Source organism: Telopea speciosissima, chromosome 3 (assembly GCF_018873765.1).
Source record: "Telopea speciosissima isolate NSW1024214 ecotype Mountain lineage chromosome 3, Tspe_v1, whole genome shotgun sequence".
NCBI lineage: Eukaryota > Viridiplantae > Streptophyta > Magnoliopsida > Proteales > Proteaceae > Telopea > Telopea speciosissima.
The window spans coordinates 7,037,333-7,063,681 of record NC_057918.1 but is presented as its reverse complement, the minus strand read 5'-3'; the positions used below and the strand labels follow the sequence as shown (position 1 = coordinate 7,063,681).

Genomic DNA, 26,349 nt, shown 5'->3' with positions numbered 1-26,349 from the left:
TTAAAACTTTAGGAGCTTGTGGTATTAATTTTCAAAATTCGACGATGATAATAGGAATGAAACGCTAGCAAATGAATGTGGCCCAAGCGGGGCTTCAGAAAGTAATATGGGAAAAGCAACCAAAGGGTGTACCTAATGCCCCAGTCCCACCACTGCGAGGCTCACCATTGCAGGGTCTGGGAAGGGTCATAATGTACGTAATCTTACCACTGCTTTTGCAGAGGCTGTTTCTAGACTTGAACTTGTGACCACTTGATCACAATGGAGCAACCTTAACCGATGCACCAAGGCAACATCAGGGGCAAGGCTAACAGAGGTTCCTAGAGCTGGTGTAGCAAAGAAATATTTCTCGACAGGGCAGCCGAGCAGGTATTCCAAGCAATTAAATATTACACTATAGAGATGAAGGAAAGAAAGAGAGATTCACAGAAAACAACGTGGAAAAAAGGGCTACACAGAATCAACATAAATGGTTTCAGCTTGGCAAGGGCCTTAGGCAGGTTGTGGTCAGGTCTTGGTATCAAATCACACTCACCTTTGTCTGTGTATGTGTATGTCTCACAGAGCAGGTCCTCCTTCATGATGCTCAATACAGTATTCACATTCTTTAGATGCTCGAACCATCAGTCTCTTTTCCCACTTCTTCCCTTGGAGGTGGGTTTATTGAGACCAACACTTACATTTGAAGATGCATACTTACGTTGGAGACGTAGATAACATCACCTGTACTTCATGGAATTTGTCATTTTGTATACAGCTCACTGACATGATATTTGTTCTTGTACAATATCCCAACGACCAAATATGTGAAATGCTTACCACAACCAGAGTGTCAGAATGCAGGCCCAACTTAGTCAACACCTTCTCCACTTCAACCATGGAATCAGGATTGAATGGAAACAGCGTCCAAGACTAAAGAGCAAGTGCCCTGACACAGCTAAAAATACATGGGAACGCAAAGTGATTCCTCCACATAACCCACATATCATGGATAAAAGTCACAAACTCCAGAACAAAAGAAAAAGAAATACTTTTTTTTTCTGGAGATTCTACATATTATTGGTCCAATCTCAGGACATATATACCTGAACACTTGAGGTCTTCACCGACTGGCACACAGGGCAGACATTGATAAACCCTTCGCAATCCTTACATAAGCAAAGATGCCTACAAGGCCACAACAAGATGGATACCTCTTTGCATTTGCATGCTCTGCAACTCATCTGCTCCTTCAATCCTTGATTTCTAGAGACTGGATTCCCCAGTCCACCTGGAACACCTGGTCGGTTATTGTACTCAATGTACGAGGCTGCATCATCTACTTCACTGTCTCCACAGCCTTCCTTCACTTGGTCGGCACCCTGTGCAATGGCTTGCTTGAGATTGCCCTTCAAGGCATTGACCACTGACTCATTGTACTTTGCCCTGTAGTGCCAAGACTGTGCCTCCATGGCCACATGCTTTATTCTCTCAACCAATTCCCTGTTTTTCCGATTCATGTTTTCTATCTCAAGCTCTTTCTCACGCAACTTCCGGCCGACTCCTTTCTCTATTCTACTCAGGAACAAAGCCGTGTGTCTCTGCTTCATCTCCCTTACTCCTTTTGCAAGGTGTTGTTCCTGTTTGAAGATGAACCGATCAAGAGTCCATTCAAACCTAAGGTACTAAATGAGACAACAAAAACATCATAATGTATTTACTACACTTGCCAATTACAGCATCAACAATTGTTGAATGTGCACATAATGGAACTTGAATACCGAAACCCATACCCCATGTACTGACATAGGTACCCTGTAGGTGTCCATATGAACACTGATAGCTCCACAGCAAGTGGTAGAACACACTACTACTGAGCTTGATAGCAAGTAGAGGAGGAGGGAATGGTTTTCCTTCATGGACATCAAGGGAGGTTTGCCTTCAAAGTCATCTTCTTTTGAGCCACGAGGAGACCTCAGCTCAACAAAGCAACCATTGAATAGATTGTGGACCCCAAGGTTAACCAAATGTCAAAACCATAAGTTCCTTCATTTTTAAGGTTTAAACCTTGTGTTTTTAATGGTCAAACTGAAGTAAGTTGGCCCCAAACAGCCAAAGATGAATTTTCAAACCCTAATCTCCATGTGGACAAAACAGTTGGTTAAAAATTTTCAGTATTATAGATGATACTGTGGAAAAAAATTGTTCAAAATTTTAGAAAGAAAACAAATCTGCGATATGGCAAATATACTTTCCGTCAATCCAAGCCTACCTTCATGTGGACATGTACGATTTTCCCTAATTACTATTATTATTAGGGTCAAGTTTCTCTACATGGGCATATACATAAATAGTTGGACAAGCAGCAATTTCTGCTACATTGCAGGTATAATGGGGCCTGAGGACAGGTAGATCCCAAGGTCCCCTACTCACATGTCAAGTTTTAACTCAAAAGTCGTTAGCCACAGGGCAAACCAAAGCATAGAAAATTAAGGACTATCAAAAGTGTGTACATGGATCCTTGGACAACCGAGAGATGCATGGAATCGAGTAAACTTTTGCATCATCATCATTATTATTAAAATCTAAGGAGCAACAATCGTTCATGCTGATGGTGGGGACCTACTAGGATGCAATCCATGATAAGATGTATAAGTTTATCGGGAGTAGTTAAAATACCTGAACTCTGATATAATGGTCGAACTCCTCCTTCTGCCTATCAATCTCAGTTCGGAGATTGTCACCAAGGGATAAGATGACAGGTAGGGCTGCTGCCATAGTTCCACTTGCGGAAGTAACAGTTGAGTTCCTTTCATCATCATCATATGACAACCTCAACCCAGTTGATACACGGTTTGGGTTAGGAAAGCTAGGAGACTGGTCAGCCTCATCTTGACAGAAGTTAGTGTTTAGAGAGATTTGAAGCCTCTGCTGCCTCAGAATGTCTTCTCCCTCCCTACCTCGTTTGGCTGGCCGGTTCATAGCAGTGATATGCTCATTTCCAACACAGCTAACTGGATCAACACTACAACCAGCTGGGACTGCACACAGATTGGAAAAAGAAAAAAGTTACCTTTGGAGATCAGCACAACCACATAATATTTAAGAAGATTCAGGAAAAAATAACATAGATGCTAGCCAAGTATAATTAGAGACTGAACGAGAAACAGAAATTGATTTCAATAATATTTAGATCCAATAATACACAACAATGCTGATCTAGATAAAAAATCAAATTGAAAACTATTAGCTACAAAATCTAAATAGCAGTGAGGGCATTAGAAAGGGAGCATTACGGTGTCATGCAGCTGGTTCTATGGTTTCAAAAAAAATTTTTTTTTTTTGGGGGGGGGAGGGGAAGAGGAGACTGAAACTGGCTCAATAAGGTGTTCAGCCTACAAAAGCCAAACCAAAGCTGATAGCTATCGGTCCAGTCAGTTTCTTTTAATGGTCCAGTATCTGTTTTCCATACATACAAAAAAGGGGAAATTGTAAAAGCATTTTGCAATTTACCTGTTTTTATCTATTATTTCCAATTTCGGTCTAAACAGTCGGTTTCAGTTGATCTGATCATTTGGTCCAGTCGGGCTTGGACTTTTAGTGGTTTCTAAAAACAACACCAGACCTATAAGGAGTTCGGTCGGTCGGTTTCGGTTCGGTCAAGTCAATTCAATCAACACCCCTAGAGAGCATGCCCCATGGGAAGGAGGTTTAATCTCTGCAATCCTCTTTCAGACTCCAGTACTTGGGTGAAAATGAATTTTCATGCCAGGACTTGGGGGAAGATTTCCAATCATTACTTTCCCAATGGCACAAACTTGAGGTTAATGGGAACTTCGAATTTGATGGGCCACCAAGATAATATTCCAAAGCCGAAATAATTGAACCATTGCATTCTAGTGTATGCTCAGAAAGAACATGGCACACAATTTGGCTAAGTCCTAAAATGAATTTTACGGTCACCCAGTTAAGTTGAGTCCAGACAAATAACCACATACACCTGTTACATTGTTGGTCAGAACAAATATGGAACACAATTAGGCAAGTTCATCAATGGAATTTATATGATGCCTCCGTTATTATGAGCTCTGCCCAAGATTTCTTTAGTGCAGTTCCAATCCCCCCCAACCCGCCCCCCAAAAAAAAACCCGCAGCTAATCTACAAATACAGAACAAGCAGGAAGTACTGTTTTTTCTCCACCATTGAATTGAGAATTTCTATTTTAATGCACAGCCGAAGTAGTACAGTTTCACAATGATAAGCCCAAGCTGCATGGCAAGGATTACACACAAAAGAGACGATAAAAAGTAATCAAATATTAACTTAGATATAAGATACCGGTATAAGCATGCACAGAATTTACTCGAATATGATTATTGATGTAATATAATTCTCTAATCAAATGTACAAGAAAAGAACATGAAAAGAATGGCAGAGACTATGTTCATGGGAAAACTTACAGTTCCCAAATAACTGCAACTGAGTGGAGGCATCAGCTGTACTGCAGTCATACTGAAAGCAGTTGTCCTCAAGGAAAGTAGGGAAGACAGTATTACCATTATCACCACCAAACATCTTCCTAGTAAAAACTAAAGCATGGTCATTATGATAGAATACACCTTAGAGTCAAGATTCTGAACTACAATATACAATAGTGAGGCAAGATACCTGAAAATTTTAATGTGCCGAAAAGATTATGAGAAGAACAAACCGATCGAATCTACCTGCACAAAAAATAACTCCATAAATTCCCAAATCATCAAGGACAAAAATTGCAAGATCTCTACATAAAGTCCATTTTGAATTTTTTGGGGGAGGGGGGGGGGTAGATTCTACATTATCAAACATCCATTTTAAAAGCCCAATCAAGAATATCTTTTAAGACTAAGCTCTAGATGAGAAATGAATGATCTTGTAACTAGTCTGGGAAACAAAGAAATCAATAAAAGATTCAGTAGAAAGAATCAGAAGGAACTCAAAGCAAACATTTTCAACATTCACCAAGGAGGGACTCATAGCCAAGCTATCAGATGATATTCAGAGAGAGTGGCACACCAATGTTGACTAAGGGAGGGAGGGGGCAAAAAACAAAACCACCATCCCTATTACAAAAGAAACAAGTGACAAATGTAACATTGAAAAAGCCTCACCGTAATAAATCAAAATCAATCGTATAACATAGAAACCTAATCATCCAGTCTATAAACATATGGAGAGAATCTAATAAAGAACAACAAATAAAAGAGCAAGTTGAAGATCTACTCCTTAAGATCTATAAATAAAACTCAAAATCACTAGGAAAATATGCTACCCTACAATGATCATCAGTCGAAACAAATGACAGAATCCAAAAACACAATACGGAAACATTAGATTCAGAGTTAGAAAAAAACTATGATAATTGCATCAGATACTCAATCGTCCTCTGAATATACCGGCCAAATCAACACAACTGAAACAAAACTGAAGAAAAACAATTATACATTACAATACCTCCTAATGCGAGGGTTCAGAACCATCAATAGTCTACAATATTCATTTCGCCACCGATCTGAAATAGAAGACGACAGAAAAGCGTTAAGTTACAGAGGGATAACCGATTCAAACTCCGATGACACAGTAATATCAAGGATATGATAATAATAATAATAATAATAATCGTTAGAAGGAGATTTGGATTGAGAAGGAGATCGGAGGGGTGAGAGAAAGGAGATGGAAACCTTGAAATTGGATTCGATATTGATGAAGGATAGTAAGTAATTTTCGGTTACGAAAACCGCTTTCCGTTCTGAAGATCCAAAAAAACCTCCGTTGTTGCGTCGGACACCACCAAGTTTTGGAATCGTTCATCTCTCGTTCTCTTCCTCCCACCAGTCTCTTCCTTTTTTTCTTTTCGTTTTCCCACCAGCAATTTTATTTTTTTATTTCTGCTATTAATTCCTGTGTGGATTTACCTATATACCCTTTTTCCCGAATTGCATTGTACTCCCTTATTCAGTTCCTTTCCACATAACTTTTACTGACTGAAATACGCTTCTATGGATTTTCCCCCCCTGGTTTGATAGAATCTTCTATTGACTCACCTTTTTTTTTTTTTTTTAATGGATATGTAGTTCGTCGTCAAATCAATTAATGAAGGATTTTTTGTTTTTAATGGTTAAGAATAAAATATATTACTAAAAATCAGAGAAATATACATTGTTCTTTGTTTGGGCATGTGTAGCAAGGTTCATAGCTAAAGCTATACAGAAGGTGTCTTTTTGAGAATTTTTTGTATTTTTTTTTGGGTAGAAGTCTCCTTGAGAATTAAAACATATATCTTGGGCTTTATCAGAAATATAGACCAAATCATTTTAATAGAGGGTTGTTGTCTTTAGGTTATATAGGTGCCAAATTGTGTACTCAAATTGGACATTGCAAGAGATAATCACATTGATCGAGTGAGCTTTTCTTGAGTTCCATGCTGCTTCTGCTAGTGGCTATGCAACAACCTCTGCATCTTATAATGTGTCTGTTGTTGTTCTCAATTGGATATCTTCACCGGTCGATCACCATAAGGTTAATTGTGATGCAGCGTTGGTAATAGAAGTTCAAAGGGAGGTCTAGGTTTCATTTTCAGAGATCATAGGAACTATCAGGTAAAGACAGTCTCTACTCCACACCACTTTAGATTGGCTATTCAAGGTGAAGTTATTGCAATTCGATGTGCTCGTATAAAAACTATGATTGCTGGTTTCACTAAACATCAAATAGAATCGAATTGCAAGGAGGTGATCAACTATATCCATGACTAGAACTGAATTTTACCCTATGAATTTTCTACCATTATTTCAAATATTAGGAGGCTTTACTCTTCTTTTGAATCCATATCGTTTCATTGTATTCCATGGGCTATGAATAGTAATTTAGATGCCTTGGCTAGGAAGGCCCTGTCTATTATGTGTATGACAGATTGGGTGAATTCTATTCCGTAGCTTCATGATCTTTGTGAATCTAAAGCTTTAGGTTGTACACATAGTATCCTTTGATGAATCTTCCTTTTACCAAAAAAAATAAAATTTTTATACTCAAATGTGAGTATGCATATATATATATATAGAACTAAATCGTACTTTACCCCCAAAAAAAAATCGTATGAAAAATATTGAATAAATTACTACCAAACTTTGTAATGAACAAGATTCTCATTAGTAGATTACAATTGGTCTCCAAACTTGAGAGATCATTATCGTTGTAGTTGGGCATTTATGAGTTTTAATGTACTCATACTATATATCAATGTGTCTGATTTATAATGTTTTTGTATAGGGTGAATATCAAGACTCAAGAGAGAGATGTATGTTCATGATTAAACGAAATTTCAATACCAATGGCATGCTTTGTAAATTATTTATGAAAACATTAAATATATTTTTATGCATTAATAAAGTGTTATAATGTTTTGAAAAGAATTTTTATGTTCACTTAACGGTTCAGATTCTTTGCATAAGTTATTCCGTGGTGACAACAATTATTTTTACATATATATCCGTAAGTCATATTTGATATTACAAAGTGGTGAGATTAAATTGTAATTAACCTACTTCTTTGAGTTATATCTATTTTGAGGTATCTTTGGGTACAAATAATTTTTTGGGGAGAGGTTTTGTGCACGGTTGTGCATGGTTTACGGCCATGGCCATACACACAACTGTTGGATGGGATGAGGTGGGTGCACTGTAGACCCTCGTCCCCCATCCAACAGTTGTATGCATGACTGTATATCATGCATGACCATGCACAAAACCTTTTGTCTATCTTTTTTTATTTTATGGTAAAAAAATTCTATTTAGATAGGAGACATGTGTTACACAAGGTTTCAAAACATTTAGGTTTAGAAACCAAGGAGTGGAATATTACCCTGTCTTACATATTGTAGACAAGAGCTTCTGGGCTAAGAAATGGACAAAAACATTAATATCCCTAGAAACGGAACTAGAAGTTCAGATAACAAAACAAGAAAATATATTGGAGCGTCGGGCTTGACAATCTAGATCGACACATTTGCTTCACTGGGATTGTAATTGTTGACCACAAATGGTAATTCATAAGCATTAAATGTAGGTGTTTATGGAGCACTAAGTGTAGACTTTGAAGGAGCACTGAATGTAGGCATTGGTGGAGTTTTAGGTGCTGTAACCGACGAGAGATAAGGACATTGATTACTACTAGGAGATGTGTAACTGCTGCCTAATTAAACGGATTGAAGAGCATTGATAGATGTAACTCCATGTTTTTGTCCTGAAACGGCTAAATCTAGATAAATGTGTTGGCCAATAATGGCAGACTCAAGAACAATACCATTAGAGCCCAATGACATGCCGCCACGTGGATGTGTGCTCTATGAAATAATGTCTGAATATCTGGTGCAATTCTGATCTCTGGTAGCCGGCCTAGCGGCGATGGCATCCTAGTAGAACTCATAGCTATGGTGGAAGAGTGTGTCGTGTAGATTCTTGAATTCTCAAGGAGTAAAAACATAGCACGCTCCAACTCCTCCAAGCTTCTCTGATTAGGAATCATTCCACGAAGGAAAAGCCCATACTTCGGTAGGTGAATGGAAGGAGATGACTTGATTTCCCCTTGCACCCCAAAACATATATTAAATGGAATGGAAGTAAGCAGCGGTTTACTTCGTTCTTTGGATATTTCCTTGCACCTGCATCGCCTTATTAGCTAGACCTAATATTAAACCAAAGCTGAAAACAAGTTTGAGAGATAGTAACTCACTAAGAACGCCATGAAATTGTATCTGTGTTTCAATGTATTTGAAACTCCAAACTATATCATCTCTCACTTCCATCTTAGAAATCTCCACCTCGTCTTGAACATTCCATGTCAAAACTAATACTGCAGCGCTGTCCGCAAATTCGTCCCCTACCATGATCTTGTCTTCGCCTCTGTCATCGTCATCGTCATTGTCATTTTCTTCGTCTTCACCTTTGTCTTTGTGTGGATTACTACTCATGTTTATGATGATTCACTCATGAGGAGGAGAGAAACAAACACTGACAAGGAAGAGAGTTAACAAATGTTCTAATGAAAACATTGGCAAAAGTTTTTTTTTTTTTTTTTTTTTGAAAAGGCAAAAGTTTTTTTCACTAGTAGAGAATAGAAGGATTCCTTCTCCATGGGTGATGTTATCCTATGATTGGATTTTTGGTTCATCATTAACTACCAAACCTTATTGTTTATGATTATCCATCGTGGGTTCAGAGGGTTTAGATCAAGGTTTTAGAAAATGGAATTGAAAATCAAATCAATCAATGCCAATTCCAATTCGTATTAGTTGGACTCGAACAAAATGGATCAGAAACATAGTGGAATTGGCTAGATCAATGACGATCAATTTTGATCCAAATCAGCTGATTCACTAATCCAATTCCTAATTTTTGAAACAATGGATTAGGTAAACATAGTGAGGGGGGTTCTTCATTCATCATAAGTGAAGATGCTTGGCCGATCCCAAATCGGCAAAATTGTCCAATACAATTTAATATGACTAATAAATGAATCGGGTTTTTGCTGAGATATATAGAGGGTACTTTGGTCAGATAAAGTATAAAATGTCAAAAGACCTAAGATGTAATTTAAAATAAAACAAGGGCATTTCAGTAGCTATGGCATATTAAGTGTCCAATTGTTTAATCAAAATCCATCATCATCGTCGACGTATCCCTCCACCACAAGTCTAAATTTGGCAGTAGTAGTTCGGTCGTGGTGGTCGGTCTCAGACTAATCAATAAGAATAAAATATTAAACAAAATAGCGGGAAGAATCACGAAGATGAGGATAAGAATGTTCCGAGTCTGGGCTTTTGGTTTTTGGATGATCCACTCTCATTCCTTCGACTCTACCCTTCCTCGTCGTTCCAGTTGTTGGAGGCCTGACGTGGGTTGTCTCCCTCGTACGTGGACCTGAGCTCCCATACCCTAAAGCCCAAACCCATCGGTTCACCTCACCTAATAACAACAACAATTATAACTAATTAAGTCTTATCCCATCTAAATGGGGTCCATACATGGATTCTAGCAAATCAAAGTAAGAGAAATAAGAAATGAAGACACAAGAGACGTGTGAAAAGAGAAATGAAAGAGAAGTGAGGGTGATTGAAAGAAAGAGGTCGAAAATGACCAAAGAAGAACTCTTTTAGCTCCCCATCGGTTCACTTCACGTACTCGATCAAAAACGAAACTCTCCCCAATAGCCAATACGGCAATACCCCATCCTAACCCCTCTTGTTCCCCCCAAATACACTTTCAAAAACCTTAACACTTTTCATCGCACATCACATTTCCTAGTCTCCCTCACTCTCAATGGCAAGTTGCGAGCCAGCAACTTGCAACACTCGAAGGGTCTGCCACCGGAAACCTCCAATGCTCGAAGCTACAGTCATGCACTCCTGTTGGTGTTGCTACACAATTTCTCTCCGTTCTCTCTCATTCCTAGCGATGTTTACGATTTATCCTTCCAGACCGGCGGTGATTCGACAACCTCTCTATAGGTATATGTTTAAAGGGAAAAAGTTCTCTATCTGGGAGTGTGGCCTACGCCAGTACTCCCATGAGAGAGATAGATACAAGGGAATGCTGGTGCAGGCCACACTTCCGTGCAGAAAACTACTTCCCATGTTTAAATTAAGTAATCTATATTCATGTCCTAAATGCGCTCAAATCCTGGTTTTCCACTATAGATGGGTGGTCTAGGGTTGCCCACCACCCGCCCCCCCCCTTGCCGAGGGGGCGTGGATTGTTTTGGGAACATTGGGAGGCTGCTGCTAAATATAATATAATAACATTATAAACTTTAAATTCATTTTATTATAGTATACTTTTATTATATTGTTATTTTATGCGCTCAAATCCTTGATTGTTTTCCACTATGTGATGGGTGGAATCTGACACTCCTTCAGCCGTGGCGGGAGTTGGAGGATCCAGCTCGGCCAAAATAGGGGTGTTTGGATCATTTCACAAGTGGAGCCCAACCCTATAAAATGACCAAAGCCCCACCCCCTGTTTTGGCTGCGCGGGATTCTCCAACTCCCACCACGGGTGGAGGAAAGCCAGGTCCGTGATGGGTGGGTTTCATTTGTTTCTTTTTGACCTTTGGTTTTGTGTGACTTATCGGCAGATGCTTTTGGATGTGCCAGAACTGTAGTGTACATGCGATGTTAATGGCATTGATGTGTTGGAAAACCAGTCTTAACAAATTTGGACTCCACACACAGAACTTGTCCCCTTCGTTCTTTGTTTATCTTGAATGAGCTTATATTAAAATCACTGAAGCTTGGAAATCTGGATTCTGGACAGATGGGTAAAATGGAATTGAGAGAGGATACTTTTGTCTTTTGATGATATAATTTGTTGTGAATCTGGATTGTTCTTCTCTTTTTTTGGGCGCTGTATAGCTCAAATTTAAACCTTTAAAATGAGTATTGTCTGCATAAAATACGCCGGTATAACATTTTTTTCTTCTTTTCTGTTTCCCATTTTAACCAACATTAGATGACCTGAACATTGATTTACCATAATACCCTTTATAGGTTTTGGAAAATAATAAGGAAATTACCGTCAATTTAATCATACCCTACTTTGATATAAAGGCCAGTCCACATTGAAATCTATCGTGGGAGAGTGTTGGTCGACGAGTCGAGAGTTGGGGAGAGACTGCGAGCTGAAGGGGACGACGCAGAGGCGACAAGATGATTATTCCTGTTCGGTGCTTCACCTGCGGAAAGGTATTTTATCTTACAGGTTTAGAAGGGTGGTATGGATATGCATTAAATATTTAGTTCCTTTCTTTTTCATATGTTTTTTAGAGGTCGATCTTTGACTCTTTTAGGGTTTAGTCTTGTTAAATTTGAACTGTAATCACTGCGGCTGGATCAAAGGATAATTTTCTTTGTCTTAGTTTGTTTTTCGATGGATTGAGAATTTCTTGTATGTTGTCTCTAATTTTCCTGTTCTCTTTTCCTTTCTAGGGTTAGAACTGCTGCATCTAAGTTTTTTGGTGTTTGTTCCGTATCAATTGTTTTTTTAGGTGATCGGTAACAAATGGGATACATATCTGGACCTCCTTCAAGCCGATTACACGGAAGGGTGAGATCACTGGCTGCTCTGCATTTTTTCGATCTATTTTCCTTTCATTTGAGTTAACGCAAACCAGCTTTTCATGTTTTATAATCATCTGGAGTATTCGAAAGTTTTTGTTCTTATTGTTTAATGGAACGTCTGGGTTTAAGGGCATTGATTCAGAAGGTAGTATTTATTTTTTTCATTATTGATTGATTTATTGAAAGGATATGGAGAACGATTTTGGACGGAGAAGTTACCTTAGGAAATAAAATACATGCAGTTTGAGCAAAAACAACATTCGTGTACCCAAATCCATCGAGTTGGGTTAAGGCTTAGTTGAATTGAGTTGAGTTAGGAGTTTTGTCTGTTTTGTTCTTAGTTCATCGGATACCTGCAACAATCGACTTCTACTTCTTTTTGGGTCATACGAGTTGAGTTGAAATTCTATCCCAAACTCCCATTCCTTAGCTCATAACTTGGATGGTTGTTGGAATCGGCCATGCTGTCATGTCCATTCTGGTTGCACTGCCACATGGGTTGGCGTGCGTGGGCGTGCATGGTGGCTTGAGGATAGCTTGTGGTGGGGCATAGAGTAGGGAATGGAGTGCATTGAGCTCTCATGAACCAGATTCTATTTAGTCATGGTCATATCAACTCTATTAAGTTATTCAACAATTCCTTTTTGGCTATTGTATGAGAAAACGAGGGAGGTCCATGTCTTCTTCTGGAAAACTACGAAAAGCATAAAATCTACCTTGATGAGGGATGGTGTGCCTCACCCTCCTTGGTGCCATGGCTCCTAGCATAGCATAATGACATGTCATAGGCAAGGCTTGGTGGGTATCATTCTTGTCACAGCCAAGGCATTGTGTGCGGGGTTGGCCTTGCCGTGCATGCATCATAGCACATTCCATGGGTGGATACCATGGATGGGCACTTGCTAGTTGAAGCGGACTATGAGTGTCTCCCCTGTAGGTTTGGTTACTAACAGGGACCAAGTTCAACAGAAGATGCTTGCATGGGGTACCCCACCGAGAGATGAAAGTTGGGGATTATGATGCTACTAGTAGCACCAACTATCTGTGAATGCGATAGTGGCACATGGTCTTGAGCGATAGGGCTATTCCCTGTCTTGCTTGCGGGTGTGCCTTTGCTTGACATGGCTTGGTAATGTAGTCCTAGGAAGGAGTAATCCTACTAGGAGCCAGGGTAATGGGTTCACCTAACAAGGCTGGCCGATTGAGACAACTTAGGCTAATTAGGGCAGAATGAGGGTTAGGGTTAGGGTTTCGAGCTAGGGTTTTATTTGGTAATGATGTGCAGGTTTTTATGAGTCTATTGGTGTAGGTTTGGATCAATTTGGATGAAGTTGGAAATCTAGGGTTTCGGGTTAGAGCTTATGAAAATGGACTGTTTGTGAGATCTAGGGTTTAGGGGTGGATTTTGGGAAAGGGGTTTATAGGGTATTAATGGGCAGGTCTAGGGGGTTATTTTGGTATAAAGAAGTTAGGGTTTGGGAAGGTTTTAAAATTCTGCAATTTAGGGCAGAATTGGATTTAGGGTTTTAATGGATCTATGGATTAATGGAAGGGGTAATAATAGGAGTAGATGGAGCTTAGGTTAGAGGATTAGAAGAAGAAGGTTAAATGCTTAATTAATAAACTGCTTACTTGAAAGATTAAATCTTCAATGGTAGCAGCTTTGAAGAATTAGAAGAAGGACCTCCCGATCTACAAGATGCAAGGAGTCGATCGGAGTCTACCAATCCCTTCACCTTGATATTACCCACAAGGCACACTTACAATGGAGCAAAGGCAGCAACAAAGGCAGCAAGCACAAAGCTGAGTTTTTATTAATCAAATTCGTATTCAATAAATGGCCCCCTTAGAACCTTATATAAAAGACTCAAAATTAGACTTAGACACTATAAAGGAATGGCCTAATCCAATCCTTAACCTATTAGCTAACTTAAACTGACTAGGAAACTGAAATAGACTCAAAATAGAGTCCTAATGACTTAAAAACAACTTAAATTATTTAAAATAAAGAAAATTCCCTAGTAGCCAATAAGATTAAGAACCTCTTAGCCAATAGGATCACTTCACTTAAATTAGACCAATTGAACCAATTGGATGCAACCTATTTAAACCGGTTCAATTAAAAACAAAATAAAAACTAAGTATTGGGCTAATCCCGTATTCAACCTATGTACCCCTATTTTAGGCCCAGAAAAGTGGCCTATTACATTAGAAACCCATAGCATCAAAGGCCCAACATATATGTAACCCAACCCTAGACTTATTTCTAATGAAACAAGCCCTATTTGGTGATGAATCTGCATCAACTCTCCCCAACTTGAAAAAATTCGTCCCCGAATTTTGTAGTGATGAGGGGGAATCAACATGTGTTCAGCAGCTTTAACCATCCCCAAACAGAATTCCGGTGAAGCAGGAGCATTAGGAATATAGTCTTCAAGGCGTGGAGCTTTCTCTTCGAAGAACCATGGTAGCATAACAAACTCTATGTGCTCTACCTCTGATACAGCACCAACTGTGAATGCCCTATCCATAGAGTCTTTAGTGTTAGCAACCTTCTCATCTAATACTTGAGATACAACCTCCACCTCTTCAAGAACAACATCTTGAATATCATTGATCTCCTGTGGAATATTCTCAACCACCTCTTCATCTTCTGCTGTTTCAGCTTTGTCTACTTTGACTTCTTCAAGGTAGACCTCTTCAGTAGAATCTTCCGCATGTTGACTTTCCATCTTTGAAGCTCCAGGCATTGTCTCTTTCTTTTCATCACAATTCACTATGATCACTTTAGCTTTGTCTTCAACTTGTGCTCTCACAATTTCCGTTGGCAATGTACATTTGTATTCAGCCGCTGATTTAACACTGGTGATGTCAGATTTCCAACACTCTTCAACTTGTAAACGGAATCTCATTGATGGAGGCTTCAAGTTGTCTTCAGATTTGAAGGCTTTTTGGTGGTGATGTTGTCGATGGGAATTTAAGTTACCTTGTTGTAGAGCTCTGAACGTCCGTGGGAAATATTTCTTACTCAGATCTTCTTTCATCTCTGCCCATGTAACAGGTTCTCTACCACGGTAGTCAGGATAATCCATCTGGGTTCTCCACCAATTATGTGCTGGTCCCACTAGCTTGGTATGTGCTATTCTCATTTTCCTATGCTCAAGCAAATCATACCAATTAAAATAATCATCTAAAGCAACTAACCAGTCACAAAATACCTGTGGATCTGGTCTGACATCATAGTGTCTCAACTCATACGCCTCTGGAGGTCTATGGCGTCTCCTGTAATCTCTGTATCCTCTGTTCCTATCTTCACTATGATCTCTGTCATGCCTACGTCGATCCATGTAATCTCTGTCTTCTCTGTATTGATCTGTCCTTGGGGCTCTTTGTGCTACCGAATTGACTTGATATTTGTCCTTTTCTAGGGGAATGTTGTTGCTCCTTACTGGAGTAGTTTGGGGTTGCTCAATTCGCTGCAATGTTTCACTTATAGCCCTTTGACCAGCATGAAACTGCTGAAGCTTCTCCAGAATTTTGTTCAAAGATTCGATGGAGACAGAGGTAATGGGCTGGCCATGCTCATCCATGGCTTTGATACCACTTAATGTAGTCCTAGGTAGGAGTAATCCCACTAGGAGCCAGGGTAATGGGTTCACCTAACAAGGCTGGCCGATTGAGACAGCTTAGGCTAATTAGGGCAGAATGAGGGTTAGGGTTAGGGTTTCGAGCTAGGGTTTTATTTGGTAATGATGTGCAGGTTTTTATGAGTCTATTGGTGTAGGTTTGGATCAATTTGGATGAAGTTGGAAATCTAGGGTTTCGGGTTAGAGGCCTTATGAAAATGGACTGTTTGTGAGATCTAGGGTTTAGGGGTGGATTTTGGGAAAGGGGTTTATAGGGTATTAATGGGCAGGTCTAGGGGGTTATTTTGGTATAAAGAAGTTAGGGTTTGGGAAGGTTTTAAAATTCTGCAATTTAGGGCAAAATTGGATTTAGGGTTTTAATGGGTCTATGGATTAATGGAAGGGGCGATAATAGGAGTAGATGGAGCTTAGGTTAGAGGATTAGAAGAAGGTTAAATGCTGAATTAATAAACTACTTACTTGAAAGATTAAATCTTCAATGGTAGCAGCTTTGAAGAACTAGAAGGACCTCCCGATCTACAAGATGCAAGGAGTCGATCGGAGTCCACCAATCCCTTCACCTTGATATTACCCACAAGACACACTCACAATGGAGCAAAGGCAGCAACAAAGGCAGCAAGCATAAAGCTGAGTTTTTATTAATCAAATTCGTATTCAATATATGGCCCCCTTAGAACCTTATATAAAAGACTCAAAATTAGACTTAGACACTAAAAAGGAATGGCCTAACCCAATCATTTACCTATTAGCTAACTTAAACTGACTAGGAAACTGAAATAGACTCAAAATAGAGTCCTAATGACTTAAAAACAACTTAAACTACTTAAAATAAAGAAGATTCCCTAGTAGCCAATAAGATATAAGAACCTCTTAGCCAATAGGATCACTTCACTTAAATTAGACCAATTGAACCAATTGGATGCAAGCAATTTAAACCGGTTCAATTAAAAACACACAATAAAAATTAAGTATTGGGCTAATCCCGTATGCAACCTATGTACCCCTATTTTAGGCCCAGAAAAGTGGCCTATTACATTAGAAACCCATGGGATCAAAGGCCCAACATGTATGTAACCCAACCCTAGACTTATTTCTAATGAAACAAGCCCTATTTGGTGATGAATCTGCATCACTTGGGCTTGGCCTGCCTTGTGTGTGTCTGTGTGGTGCTAGCAACTAGCCAATGATGGGCGACAGTGGTGGCACTGGACGAGTGTGCCATAGGCTTGACAAACCCTCGGTTGCATCGTGCCATTTGTGTGGGGCTGTTTTTACAACTTCGGCACAAACATGATGGTTGGCTTGGTGTTGCTTGGAGTTGGAGTGGCACTAATGATGGGCTGCATGACAAGGGACTGTTAGGTGAGCAGTGAAGCATCAGTAAGTCTCGACAAACATTGTCCTGTTGATTGTTGTGAAATCAGGTTGGGTGAATATCAAGATGGCTGGAATGGCCTTAGTCTTTCCTTGATCAAACATTGGCAAAGTTGCCACACGAGCAGATTGACTCTGCTAAAGATTTGCCCTTCGGCCCTCATTTAATGGTTGAAAAGATATGTAGAAGTGGAAAGAGCAAAGTTAGGAGGATCCAAGGTGAGTTATCTGGCAAATCCCCTTAATTGCATTAAATCACATGATACCTCATACTTAATTTCTTTCCTTCGAGGAATTTTTCTTCACGAGGCCCAATGATATTGGGGTCCTCTAGGTGGCTGACCTTGTGGATGACTGTTATATTAAGGAAGGGGCGTAGAAAATGATATAAAATTGTAGGGGGTATAAAATGATACAAAAACAAGGAGCAAAACCTTAGCATAATAGACTTGCCAAGAAGTGTATCTCCAACTATAAACATATGTAACCCAATGTAAATAGGAATCTTCACCATGGAATTGCTAGATCAAGGTTGCAAATCAAATGAGATCTCCAAAGGAAGTGACTTGATATGCTGGATGGCTCCTGTGACAAAACCAATAGGCAGTTAGATAGTGGAGATCAAAGGCCATGGTGACTGTTTATGGCATGTGTTTGTGTTTGTGCAGATAAGTCAGGAGTTTCTTTCAAACTGGGGATGTTTCCCAATATTTTGAAATTTCAACCTTGAATCTTTGTTAGCTTTGGTGGTATGTGTATAAGGGGGATCTACCATGCTTGATCATGCAGTAATTGGTTGATGCTTTGGAGAAATCTATTTCAACAAGTTCTACAACTCTTGAGGAGGCCTAGGGTTTTCAATGATGCAAATATTGTGATTGTTATGGTATCACAGTCTCTTTCATTATGATTTAGTTAGGATTAATACAAGTGGGAACCTTGGGGGGTTAGTACCTGCTTTTGTCTATCATTGTAATCATTCACTTCTTTTGGCATGTCTGAGTTGTTTGGTATCAGTAACTAATTTGTATGCATTGAATCCCCATCAAATCTTGAAAATTTAGTGGAACATTAGGAATGATAACTGCATAGATCATTCATATTTTGGTTGGAATGCAGAGATGCTCTTGATGCACTGGGATTGGTCCGATATTGCTGCAGACGGATGCTCATGACTCATGTTGACCTAATTGAGAAGCTCTTAAACTACAACGGTAATCTCTCTCTCTCTCATGCACTTATACTCAGTCCCTAATCTAGCCACCCATACACCATTTATTATTAAGGTTAATTTGTGCTCTGTGCAGTTCATTAATGAATGCTGTTATTTTGTTTACAGCTTTGGATAAAACTGAGTCCGGTTGACAGGATGGGCGACTGCTTATCTTGAATCACAACTCTCGTAAGAAGAACATTACATAGATATAGCTTGCATAATGGATTCTCTTGTAATGATATACACCTATGTTCTGTTAATTGAACATGCTATCATAGTGAGATTGTGTTGACTTTTTTGTTCAACATTTCAGATTGTTTTGATTCTAGTTTTTTCTTACCAAAGTAAGATGCATTCAAAGGTAAATGGTAATGATGCAAAATCAGTATTTGAAACCCGGCCTCAATTGTCCAATCACTGGAACGTGGGTCTAAACCCCCTCCCCTCCTTCCCATACTTCAGAAAGGAGACGGAGAGAACTTAAAGTGGCTTCTGAACTGTTGCCTGCTTTGATTGCTGAACTGATGACCCAGCAATCAAACTGGAATGAAGTTGGGCAGGATTTTGAAACATTGTGAAAAGTTGAAAGTTGGAAGTTGGAACTATTCTCGAAGGGAAAAAGAACTATACCTGGCAGTATGATGCTTGTGTGCAGACACAAAGGGAGTTGAAATGGCTCACAAAGGGAGGTGAAATGACTTCCCATGAATGCAAAAAATGACACGGTATATTAGCAGTTAGTTAGTATGTCATTAATTCATCAATTGCATGGAGTTTTATTTTATTTTATTTTTTTGGTAGAAAGTTGCATGGAGTTTTATAGTGTTGGGAAAATTGCACCAAAAAAAGAATTAGTTGGGAATATAGATCAATAGATTCCCATAAAAAAAGGGAGAAAAAATGTCACCTGGTCGTATGGTTCATGCCAAATGTGCCCAGACATTGGAGCGTGCATAATGACTGCCACACATTTAACCCCTGGCATTTTGTGCACCCGTGTCTGGCGTGTGCAGTGTGACTGGGTGGTGTTTTCTTTCCCTGAAAAAAATTAGAATCAACAGATGCATGTAAGGGTGGGAGTAATTATAATAATATGGAAGTTTAACCCCCCAAAAAAATCATAATAATATTGAAGGAGGGAATGTTTGGCATCATCTTGGTTACAGAGATATCCACCTTCCTGGATCGTGTCATATGATCAATTTCACTACCACGGGGTCAAGAGGAGTCGGTACAACCAGTGTTCTAATTATCAGTATTGGCCGTATCGATATACCCAGTGCCTGAGAGCAATATGCATCAATACCGATACTGTAAAAAAGTTAATTTTTTCTGGATAAAAAAATGACCTTTTGACCAATACGTTATCCGATAGAGTGTTGAATAACCTTGAGTACAACTGCATAAAAGTGGTGGTAAAATAATGATGGAAGAAGGAAGAAAAAGGGTTGGGAAGCAAAGAATTGATGATGCTAAGCCAAGTGCCATGAGCCAGAGATATAGCTGGATCAGATCGATTGCAATGCATGGACGACCATTGAAGACAGTGGGACCGAAATGGTTTATTAAGAGGCGAGACGCAGAGACGGGGACGTGATGGCACTCACAGGTAAGTGGCTAAAGAGCTGGCCACGATGGAGTAAGTAGTGATGGAAGTAGAGAAAGAGGAGCTAATCACAGCCTAATCTCAAAACTCCCACTCTCCTTGGGGAGAAGCGATTGACCCAGCACTGAGTCTTATCTTTTGAAGATAGAGGTAAATCCATGCTGGGATTGCTGCTTCTCTTTTGGCCCTTCACTTGGATATCTATGGATAACAACCCCACCCTCTCCCCTACCAACCCTTTTCTTTCCTTCCTTGTACCCTCTATCTCCACTTCTGCCTCTTGCACTTTTTCCCCTTTTGTTTGCTTTCTCTTCTCTTTAGATTCTTTCTCACTTCTTCCTCTTTCCTTCTAATTCTATATATATATATATATATGTTTTGTCCACTTCCATTACATATTAGTTAGAGAGAAAAAAGAAATAAGAGGTATCAATATGTGTCACAGCCACCAATTCCCTTGTTTGCGTTGCTATCCAAATGACTACATTCGAATGGTAAGCGACAATATATAGCTAGAACCCCATCCACCAAGAATAGAGAGAGAAAGACTGTGGAATCTTTACTTTTGTCTTCATAGTATTCTTTCCTTTTTCTCACTAGCTGTCTAATCTCTTCATAAAAATATAATATTTATGGATCATTGAACGTTTTGCATGGAGTTTCAGGTTCAACATCTGATAGAGAGGTGCCTTCTCCTTCGCATGAGTAGAGATGACTGCATTGAAGCTCTTGCAGAGCATGCTAGCATCCGCCCACTTATCACTCTTACTGGTCTCTTTCTCTTTCTCTCTCTGTTTGTGTGTGTGTGTGTGTGTGTGTGTGTGTGTGTAGTATTAACGAGTAGTTATTGGTGCTTTGCAGTGTGGAAGGAGCTATTTAAAGAGAACAGACACTTCTTTCAAGAATATTTCGATGCTGTTTCTCCAAGACCTTTCAATTTCAATGGTAAGTCCGACCCACAAAGATCCCCACCAAATGTTATGCAGAAAACCCTTTTTCAGACAACATAACTCTTCATCAGCTCTACTTTTGAAGGACTTTGCACTAGAAGTTCATCTGGATTAGAGGTCAAATTAAGTGAAAATCTTGTCCTAGAAACCCCAAAGAGTAAGTCGATCTTCACACTTTTTCAAAGAAATCTGTAAAGTTTCTCTTTGAGAAAGAATGCGAGGTTAGACTCTCTCTCTGTGAAAGAGGGGGAGAGGGGGAAGAAAAGAAAGGTGGAGTTCCATTTGGTAGCAAACATTTCTTATTTTCTTTTTGTTTTCAGTATTGGGGTAATTGTTAGTAATTGAACTTTTCATGTGATTTCTTCAGGTAGAACTGTTGAAAGGGTATCAAGATTAGGAGGAGGAAGCCATGGAGATGAAAGAAACAGATTAATGCCACTTCTCCCATAGAAAGCATTATAAAAAATTTATGTGTTTTCTTTCTTCTCTTCCTTGTAATTTTGACTTAATTAAGTTATTAAATGAGGAACTACATCACATGTGGTAAGTTAAGGCTTGGCCTCTTAAAAAATAAGAAGTCCTACTTCAAAACTTAAAGCCTGTCAAGGTGGATATGTTATGAGAAATGATAAAATTGATCTAGTTAATTTCTTGGAAGTCTTCCCTCCTAAGTCAGGAACATCAAGTACATTACTTGCATGCATATTATGTAAAGTATATTATTGGAATCGTGATCCTCTATGGCGCCCTGCCCGTAGCAGCCTGTGCGGTCTAGACAGAGCGTCATGCGCAATGTCCACCTTACCCCTGCCCCAGCGCCTTGCCCGAGCAGGGGTAAGGCGGACATTGCATGCGCGCTCTGTCTGACCGCATAGGCCGCTATAGGAAGGGCACGGTAGATGATCTGTATCGATATTATTGTTGTCAAGTACTCAAGTGTACTTAATTAAAGCTGCTATTAACGGTGAAGGATGTTCTTAATCGATCAGCGCAAGATAATCTATGAATCCCGCTACTAGAAGGCTTTAGGGGTAACCAATGTGGAAATGTCTCCCTACACTTCCCCTCACATGTATGTATGCAAGATGGAACGGGATGGATCGGAGTCTGGCCATATACCTATTGAACCTAAAACTCGAACTATTAGGTGGAGGGACTCATAGATATATGACATTTTGAAAGACTTTGAGGGATAAGTGATGTGAGACTATTCTACCAACAGAATCTAGGGATGGTCTACAACCTCTAGTGTGCAGCTTGGCCATCTTTCTTAGGTACCCACTTAGACAATAAACTAAAAACGGCATACTTAATGCAAGGGGCTCCCGCCACTGTGGCGTCTTTATCTCCGTTTCGAGAAGAGGTTGTTCTTAAATCACAACCACTAAGTCGCAATGGAGGAACCTTACCGTTGCAACGAGGTTTATCCTCTCATTTAAGACAATAAGTAGGTTTTTTCCCACTCATCACACACACAATGCAATAGGCTTCATTAAATTAAACAGAGGATGAAATTTAGCAAAAGTTCTAATCATAGGTCCTCCATGAACCAAAAAGATGAACCAAATTGCTCTTCACTACTTTAGGAAACAAACCCTATTTCAGTGGTACATTTCTAAAAGCATCCATCTACTTAGTTGTTGTAAAGGGGCAAATGCATGATACTTCCAACCTTGAAAAGAGAGAACAAATTAAAAGCTTTCCTTTCTTAGCCATATGTAGAGCCCATCTCACTTCAAGGGTGTCTTTCCCTGTATAGAATGCCTCTTGGCCTTCCTTTCACGAAAACCTTTGTTTTGCACATCGACCTGGAAAATATATTCACCATAAAGACAAGGGAACACATTCGTTTCACTGGCAAAATACCTCAAAAACATTAAATATAAAGCAAGTCCTGCAATAAGGGATCTGGCTCTCTTCCAACCGTGGTGGGAGCTGGAGGGTCCAGCCCTGCAAGAGTGGGGTTGGGGGGACTTGGGTCCCACCTGTGAAATGACCAAAAACCCCCTTGTATTGCTGGGCTCGACCTTCCAACTCCGGCCACGGCTGGAGGAGAGCCAAATTGAACAATAAGTTCTGTAACCCAAAAAGGGCTATTGTCTCCCAACTCCTTATGAAACACCTCAAATGGAATTCAGAAAAAGAAAAGAAGAAAGAAGGATTCTTGCTCTTATCTTGTAAGTTCTGCAATCGAAACCCAAGGAGGTTTATGGTTATGGAATTTCTTCAACCCATGAGTGCATGACTCCAAGGTGGAGTTTGGACTTTGGACTCCTTAACAATTATTACCAACTATGTCCCAATCCTTGACTTTTATTACCGACTGGCGCCTAGTGTTCAAATTCGTACAAAGACCAATCCTCTAACAAACGGCCCATGCAAACTGTAGTCCATCAGGTTCTGATGGGTGTCCGTTTTGAATGACCATGTGCAAAGAAAAACTAAATCTTATTTGGGGAGGGTTCTCTGCCTGGCAGCGTGGCCTTATATCAATGTGAGAATCAATCAGCAAGGTGAAATTTTTCGCATTCAGAGAGGTCATTTTGCGTCCCTTTGTGTCTGGAAGCTGACTCCATGTTGCCAGACACATCTTTTTCTCATCCTACAAATAATAGAGATTCTGGGTTTCGATAATGGACTTAGAATCAAAATTGGATTGGACGAATCGGCTGAGCCTGATCCTGATTCCTGTAGTTCTACAACGGGCAATCCAATCTGGGTTTCTATGGTTCAGGTAGAATCTGATCGATTTGGGCTGATTGCCAACTAATTCCGACTGACCCGGAACAGAAATCAGTTGGTTTTAAAACCCTGGTTTCGATATTTCTTCAGACAGCAATGTGCCAATGTGCTAAAGCACGGTCTGCATAGATGGCTTGATTTTGGCAACAGGCCCACAACACCCATTCCTTCTGCCTTCAGGTTTGGCTATTACCCACCTACCCAGGGTGAGTACAGATTAATTGGGCAGTCACAACTAGACCCAGTTACAGAGGAACCTCTATAATCTACCAAACATAACAAGAAGGTCACTTTTGAGGTAACGTTTCTTAATTGCCTCCACTTCATGGTACAGCCAAACAAGTACACCCCCACGGTCCCAACCCATCTCTCTCTCTCTCTCTCTCACACACACACAAACACACAAACACATGCTTGGTAGTGTGTATAAATGAGTTCACGTGATCCAATCTACCTTTGCCCTTGGTAGGATCTAATGGTTTACTATTTAAGAGGTTTCATACCTCGTTAACAGCTGGGTTCCTTGACACTTTTCCCTTCCCCTGGCACTTGCTGCAGCTCTCTCCATCTCCTTTGTACTGAATTCGAGGGAAATGGGCCCACTGAAAACAGTTCAACACAGTCAAAATTTGAGTTAATTTCCATCATATTTCTGTAGTTTTTATCATGGTTAGTGAAAGCATCTTATTCAGCTTAAAGAAAAACTTACATTTTTGGCAGCTGTGCTGAAAGCTTCTTTGTGGGTGATATTGGGTTCTCTAGCCTTCAGCCTCTGTATCTCTTCTCTGTCATAATTTTACCAATTTAAATTCAAGTTATGAAACCATTGAAGAAAATTTTGATGCAAATCCGAATTAAAAGTTTGGAACTGTTAATATCATATCTTACTTGATGAAGTGATTGTAGGCTGATGGAGCTCTTTGCCTCTTCTCTGGGGCTGTTGAGTTGTAATCAAACCCAATAAAAACAATGTTCATGGTTTTAGAAACAGTAACTTGAACATGAACAAATGTTTGATGAGCTTACGCTTATTGACTATTGGGTTGGATGGTACTTTCTCTTCTTCATCATTGTCAGAAATGGTCATTGGTGAGCAGTACTCATCTGAAGCTTTCAGAGGCTCCACATCTTCAGCACAGACTTCTTTTGTTTGCTGAAGACACAGAATTATTAAACTTAGAAAAGGTAAGACCTGTTCATGAACTGGAACTTGATATGAACTTATAAGGAGATAATTGGTTACCTCATCATCAATGAGGGAAGTGTTGTTGAGTGAAGCTAAGACATGTAGAGGGAGAAATGAAGCTCTCATCATGTTTACTGAGAGGAGACCTCCACAGTGACCACATCTTACTGTGACAACTTTCAATAAGCTGCTACAAGGGACACTAACCTGCATTTGATGACAAAGAAAAAAGAATTCTAATACTGAAACAACTATAGTTAGAATTATTGTTTTGCTTTTGTACTGTATAGCTTATTATAGTGATTTACCAATAGAATGATGTTGCAGAAGCCACAGTGTACATAGCAAATCTGCTCTTGTAGATCTAGTAAGCTGTTGCATGCAGACATTTTTGTTTTGTTTTGTTTTGTTTTGGGGCATGCAAGGGGTTGTGTTATAAGACTGAAGAGGGAGAGGGAAGGGAAGGAAGAGAAAAAGAAGAAACACAAATTTTTTTTTGACTCTTATGATGATTGGAAGATGGGATTTATATGGGCTGTAAGACACTAATCAGGTATGTTTATTATTCATCTTATATGTTTTTGTTGGTAAAATAGTTGAAAATCACTGATGATCTCCAAAGAATAAATGTTGAATGAGGGTGGATTTCAAAATATTTTAAAGTTCATAGCTAAATTACCATAACAGCCCTGCTTCCTGGAATTATGAATTTGATGCTTTCTTGGTGAGACTTTACTGCAAAGTTAGCAGCAAAAATGCCACAATTCTTCACAGGCTCATGGGTTATTGGGTTATTTACATCCTCAATCATCTGATGACAATTTTTAATAAATTTCATGTTTTCTCTCCTCAGAATCTAACCTTCCTATGGAAACCATTATTATCACAACAAAAGAGAGACCTTAAACCCCACATTGAACACTTAGGAACTTTCATCTGTGCCTAAGGTTGCAGAGATGCAGAATGTTATGTTGTTTTCTTCTTATTAATTCTTCCATCATTTATATAAAGTCTTCTCTTCCTTCACACATGGGTTTTTGCTGACTCTCTCTCTGTGGGAGAGTGTGAATGGAAAATAAAGGTGCTGAAGGTTTGCCATATTTGAAGAAGTGGAAGTTTCTAGAAGAGCATTTGGAGAAGGAAAGAAGAGGCATCTTAGGTTTTGCCTTTCCTGAAAGAGAGATTATAAAATTGACCATGACACCTCTCCCCCACTTTTTGTGCTTACTCTTTCATGTTATTTCCCATCCCTATCTGGATCTCTCTCAACTGAGCATTTACACTCTTAATGCCAAACACCTACTCCCTCTACCAGATTTCATCTCTTAAATGTTACCATTCAATAATCACCCATGTGAAAGCATGTGGAGTAGTTTCATCTTCCCCTTTCCCACCCCTCAAGCACTCTTACCACATTGTCCATCTTCTTCCCTCTGATTCAACCACAGATCTCTTTTGTCCAATCAGTATGAAAATAATTTGAAATATATGCATTAT

General features: G+C 39.5%; 4 protein-coding genes across 8 annotated transcripts; 2 read left to right on the top strand and 2 right to left on the bottom strand.

Annotated features, from left to right (window-relative positions):
* Positions 1 to 867: 867 nt before the first annotated feature.
* LOC122656657 (E3 ubiquitin-protein ligase BOI-like) lies at positions 868 to 5,876 on the bottom strand. 3 transcript variants are annotated; one of them, XM_043851266.1, is made up of 6 exons: positions 5,701 to 5,779; positions 5,474 to 5,531; positions 4,649 to 4,704; positions 4,441 to 4,569; positions 2,659 to 3,020; positions 868 to 1,619 (listed from the first exon to the last, which is right to left on the bottom strand). In XM_043851266.1, the coding sequence occupies exons 4-6, from the start codon at positions 4,553 to 4,555 to the stop codon at positions 1,071 to 1,073; spliced, it is 1,026 nt and encodes a 341-aa protein (XP_043707201.1). In that variant the 5' UTR covers positions 4,556 to 4,569; positions 4,649 to 4,704; positions 5,474 to 5,531; positions 5,701 to 5,779; the 3' UTR covers positions 868 to 1,070. The 3 variants fall into 3 exon arrangements, with proteins under 3 accessions (XP_043707201.1, XP_043707200.1, XP_043707202.1); XM_043851265.1 differs by lacking the exon at positions 4,649 to 4,704 and having other exon boundaries at positions 4,441 to 4,559; positions 5,701 to 5,876; XM_043851267.1 differs by lacking the exon at positions 5,701 to 5,779 and having other exon boundaries at positions 4,441 to 4,559; positions 5,474 to 5,667.
* A 5,754-nt stretch (positions 5,877 to 11,630) lies between these two features.
* On the top strand, positions 11,631 to 18,701 carry LOC122656156 (DNA-directed RNA polymerase subunit 10-like protein). Its single transcript, XM_043850612.1, has 4 exons — positions 11,631 to 11,756; positions 12,059 to 12,117; positions 18,272 to 18,366; positions 18,492 to 18,701. The coding sequence occupies exons 1-4, from the start codon at positions 11,721 to 11,723 to the stop codon at positions 18,515 to 18,517; spliced, it is 216 nt and encodes a 71-aa protein (XP_043706547.1). The 5' UTR covers positions 11,631 to 11,720; the 3' UTR covers positions 18,518 to 18,701.
* A 1,520-nt stretch (positions 18,702 to 20,221) lies between these two features.
* On the top strand, positions 20,222 to 21,577 carry LOC122657090. 3 transcript variants are annotated; one of them, XM_043851855.1, is made up of 4 exons: positions 20,222 to 20,468; positions 20,640 to 20,745; positions 20,836 to 20,919; positions 21,292 to 21,577. In XM_043851855.1, exons 1-4 carry the CDS (start codon positions 20,409 to 20,411, stop codon positions 21,372 to 21,374), a joined length of 333 nt encoding a protein of 110 aa, XP_043707790.1. In that variant the 5' UTR covers positions 20,222 to 20,408; the 3' UTR covers positions 21,375 to 21,577. The 3 variants fall into 3 exon arrangements, with proteins under 3 accessions (XP_043707790.1, XP_043707792.1, XP_043707793.1); XM_043851857.1 differs by having other exon boundaries at positions 20,836 to 20,923; positions 21,296 to 21,577; XM_043851858.1 differs by having other exon boundaries at positions 20,602 to 20,745.
* A 2,495-nt stretch (positions 21,578 to 24,072) lies between these two features.
* LOC122657089 (axial regulator YABBY 4-like) lies at positions 24,073 to 25,254 on the bottom strand. The gene is made up of 6 exons (XM_043851854.1): positions 25,161 to 25,254; positions 24,910 to 25,059; positions 24,693 to 24,819; positions 24,555 to 24,603; positions 24,376 to 24,451; positions 24,073 to 24,268 (listed from the first exon to the last, which is right to left on the bottom strand). Exons 1-6 carry the CDS (start codon positions 25,239 to 25,241, stop codon positions 24,164 to 24,166), a joined length of 588 nt encoding a protein of 195 aa, XP_043707789.1. The 5' UTR covers positions 25,242 to 25,254; the 3' UTR covers positions 24,073 to 24,163.
* Positions 25,255 to 26,349: the final 1,095 nt, after the last annotated feature.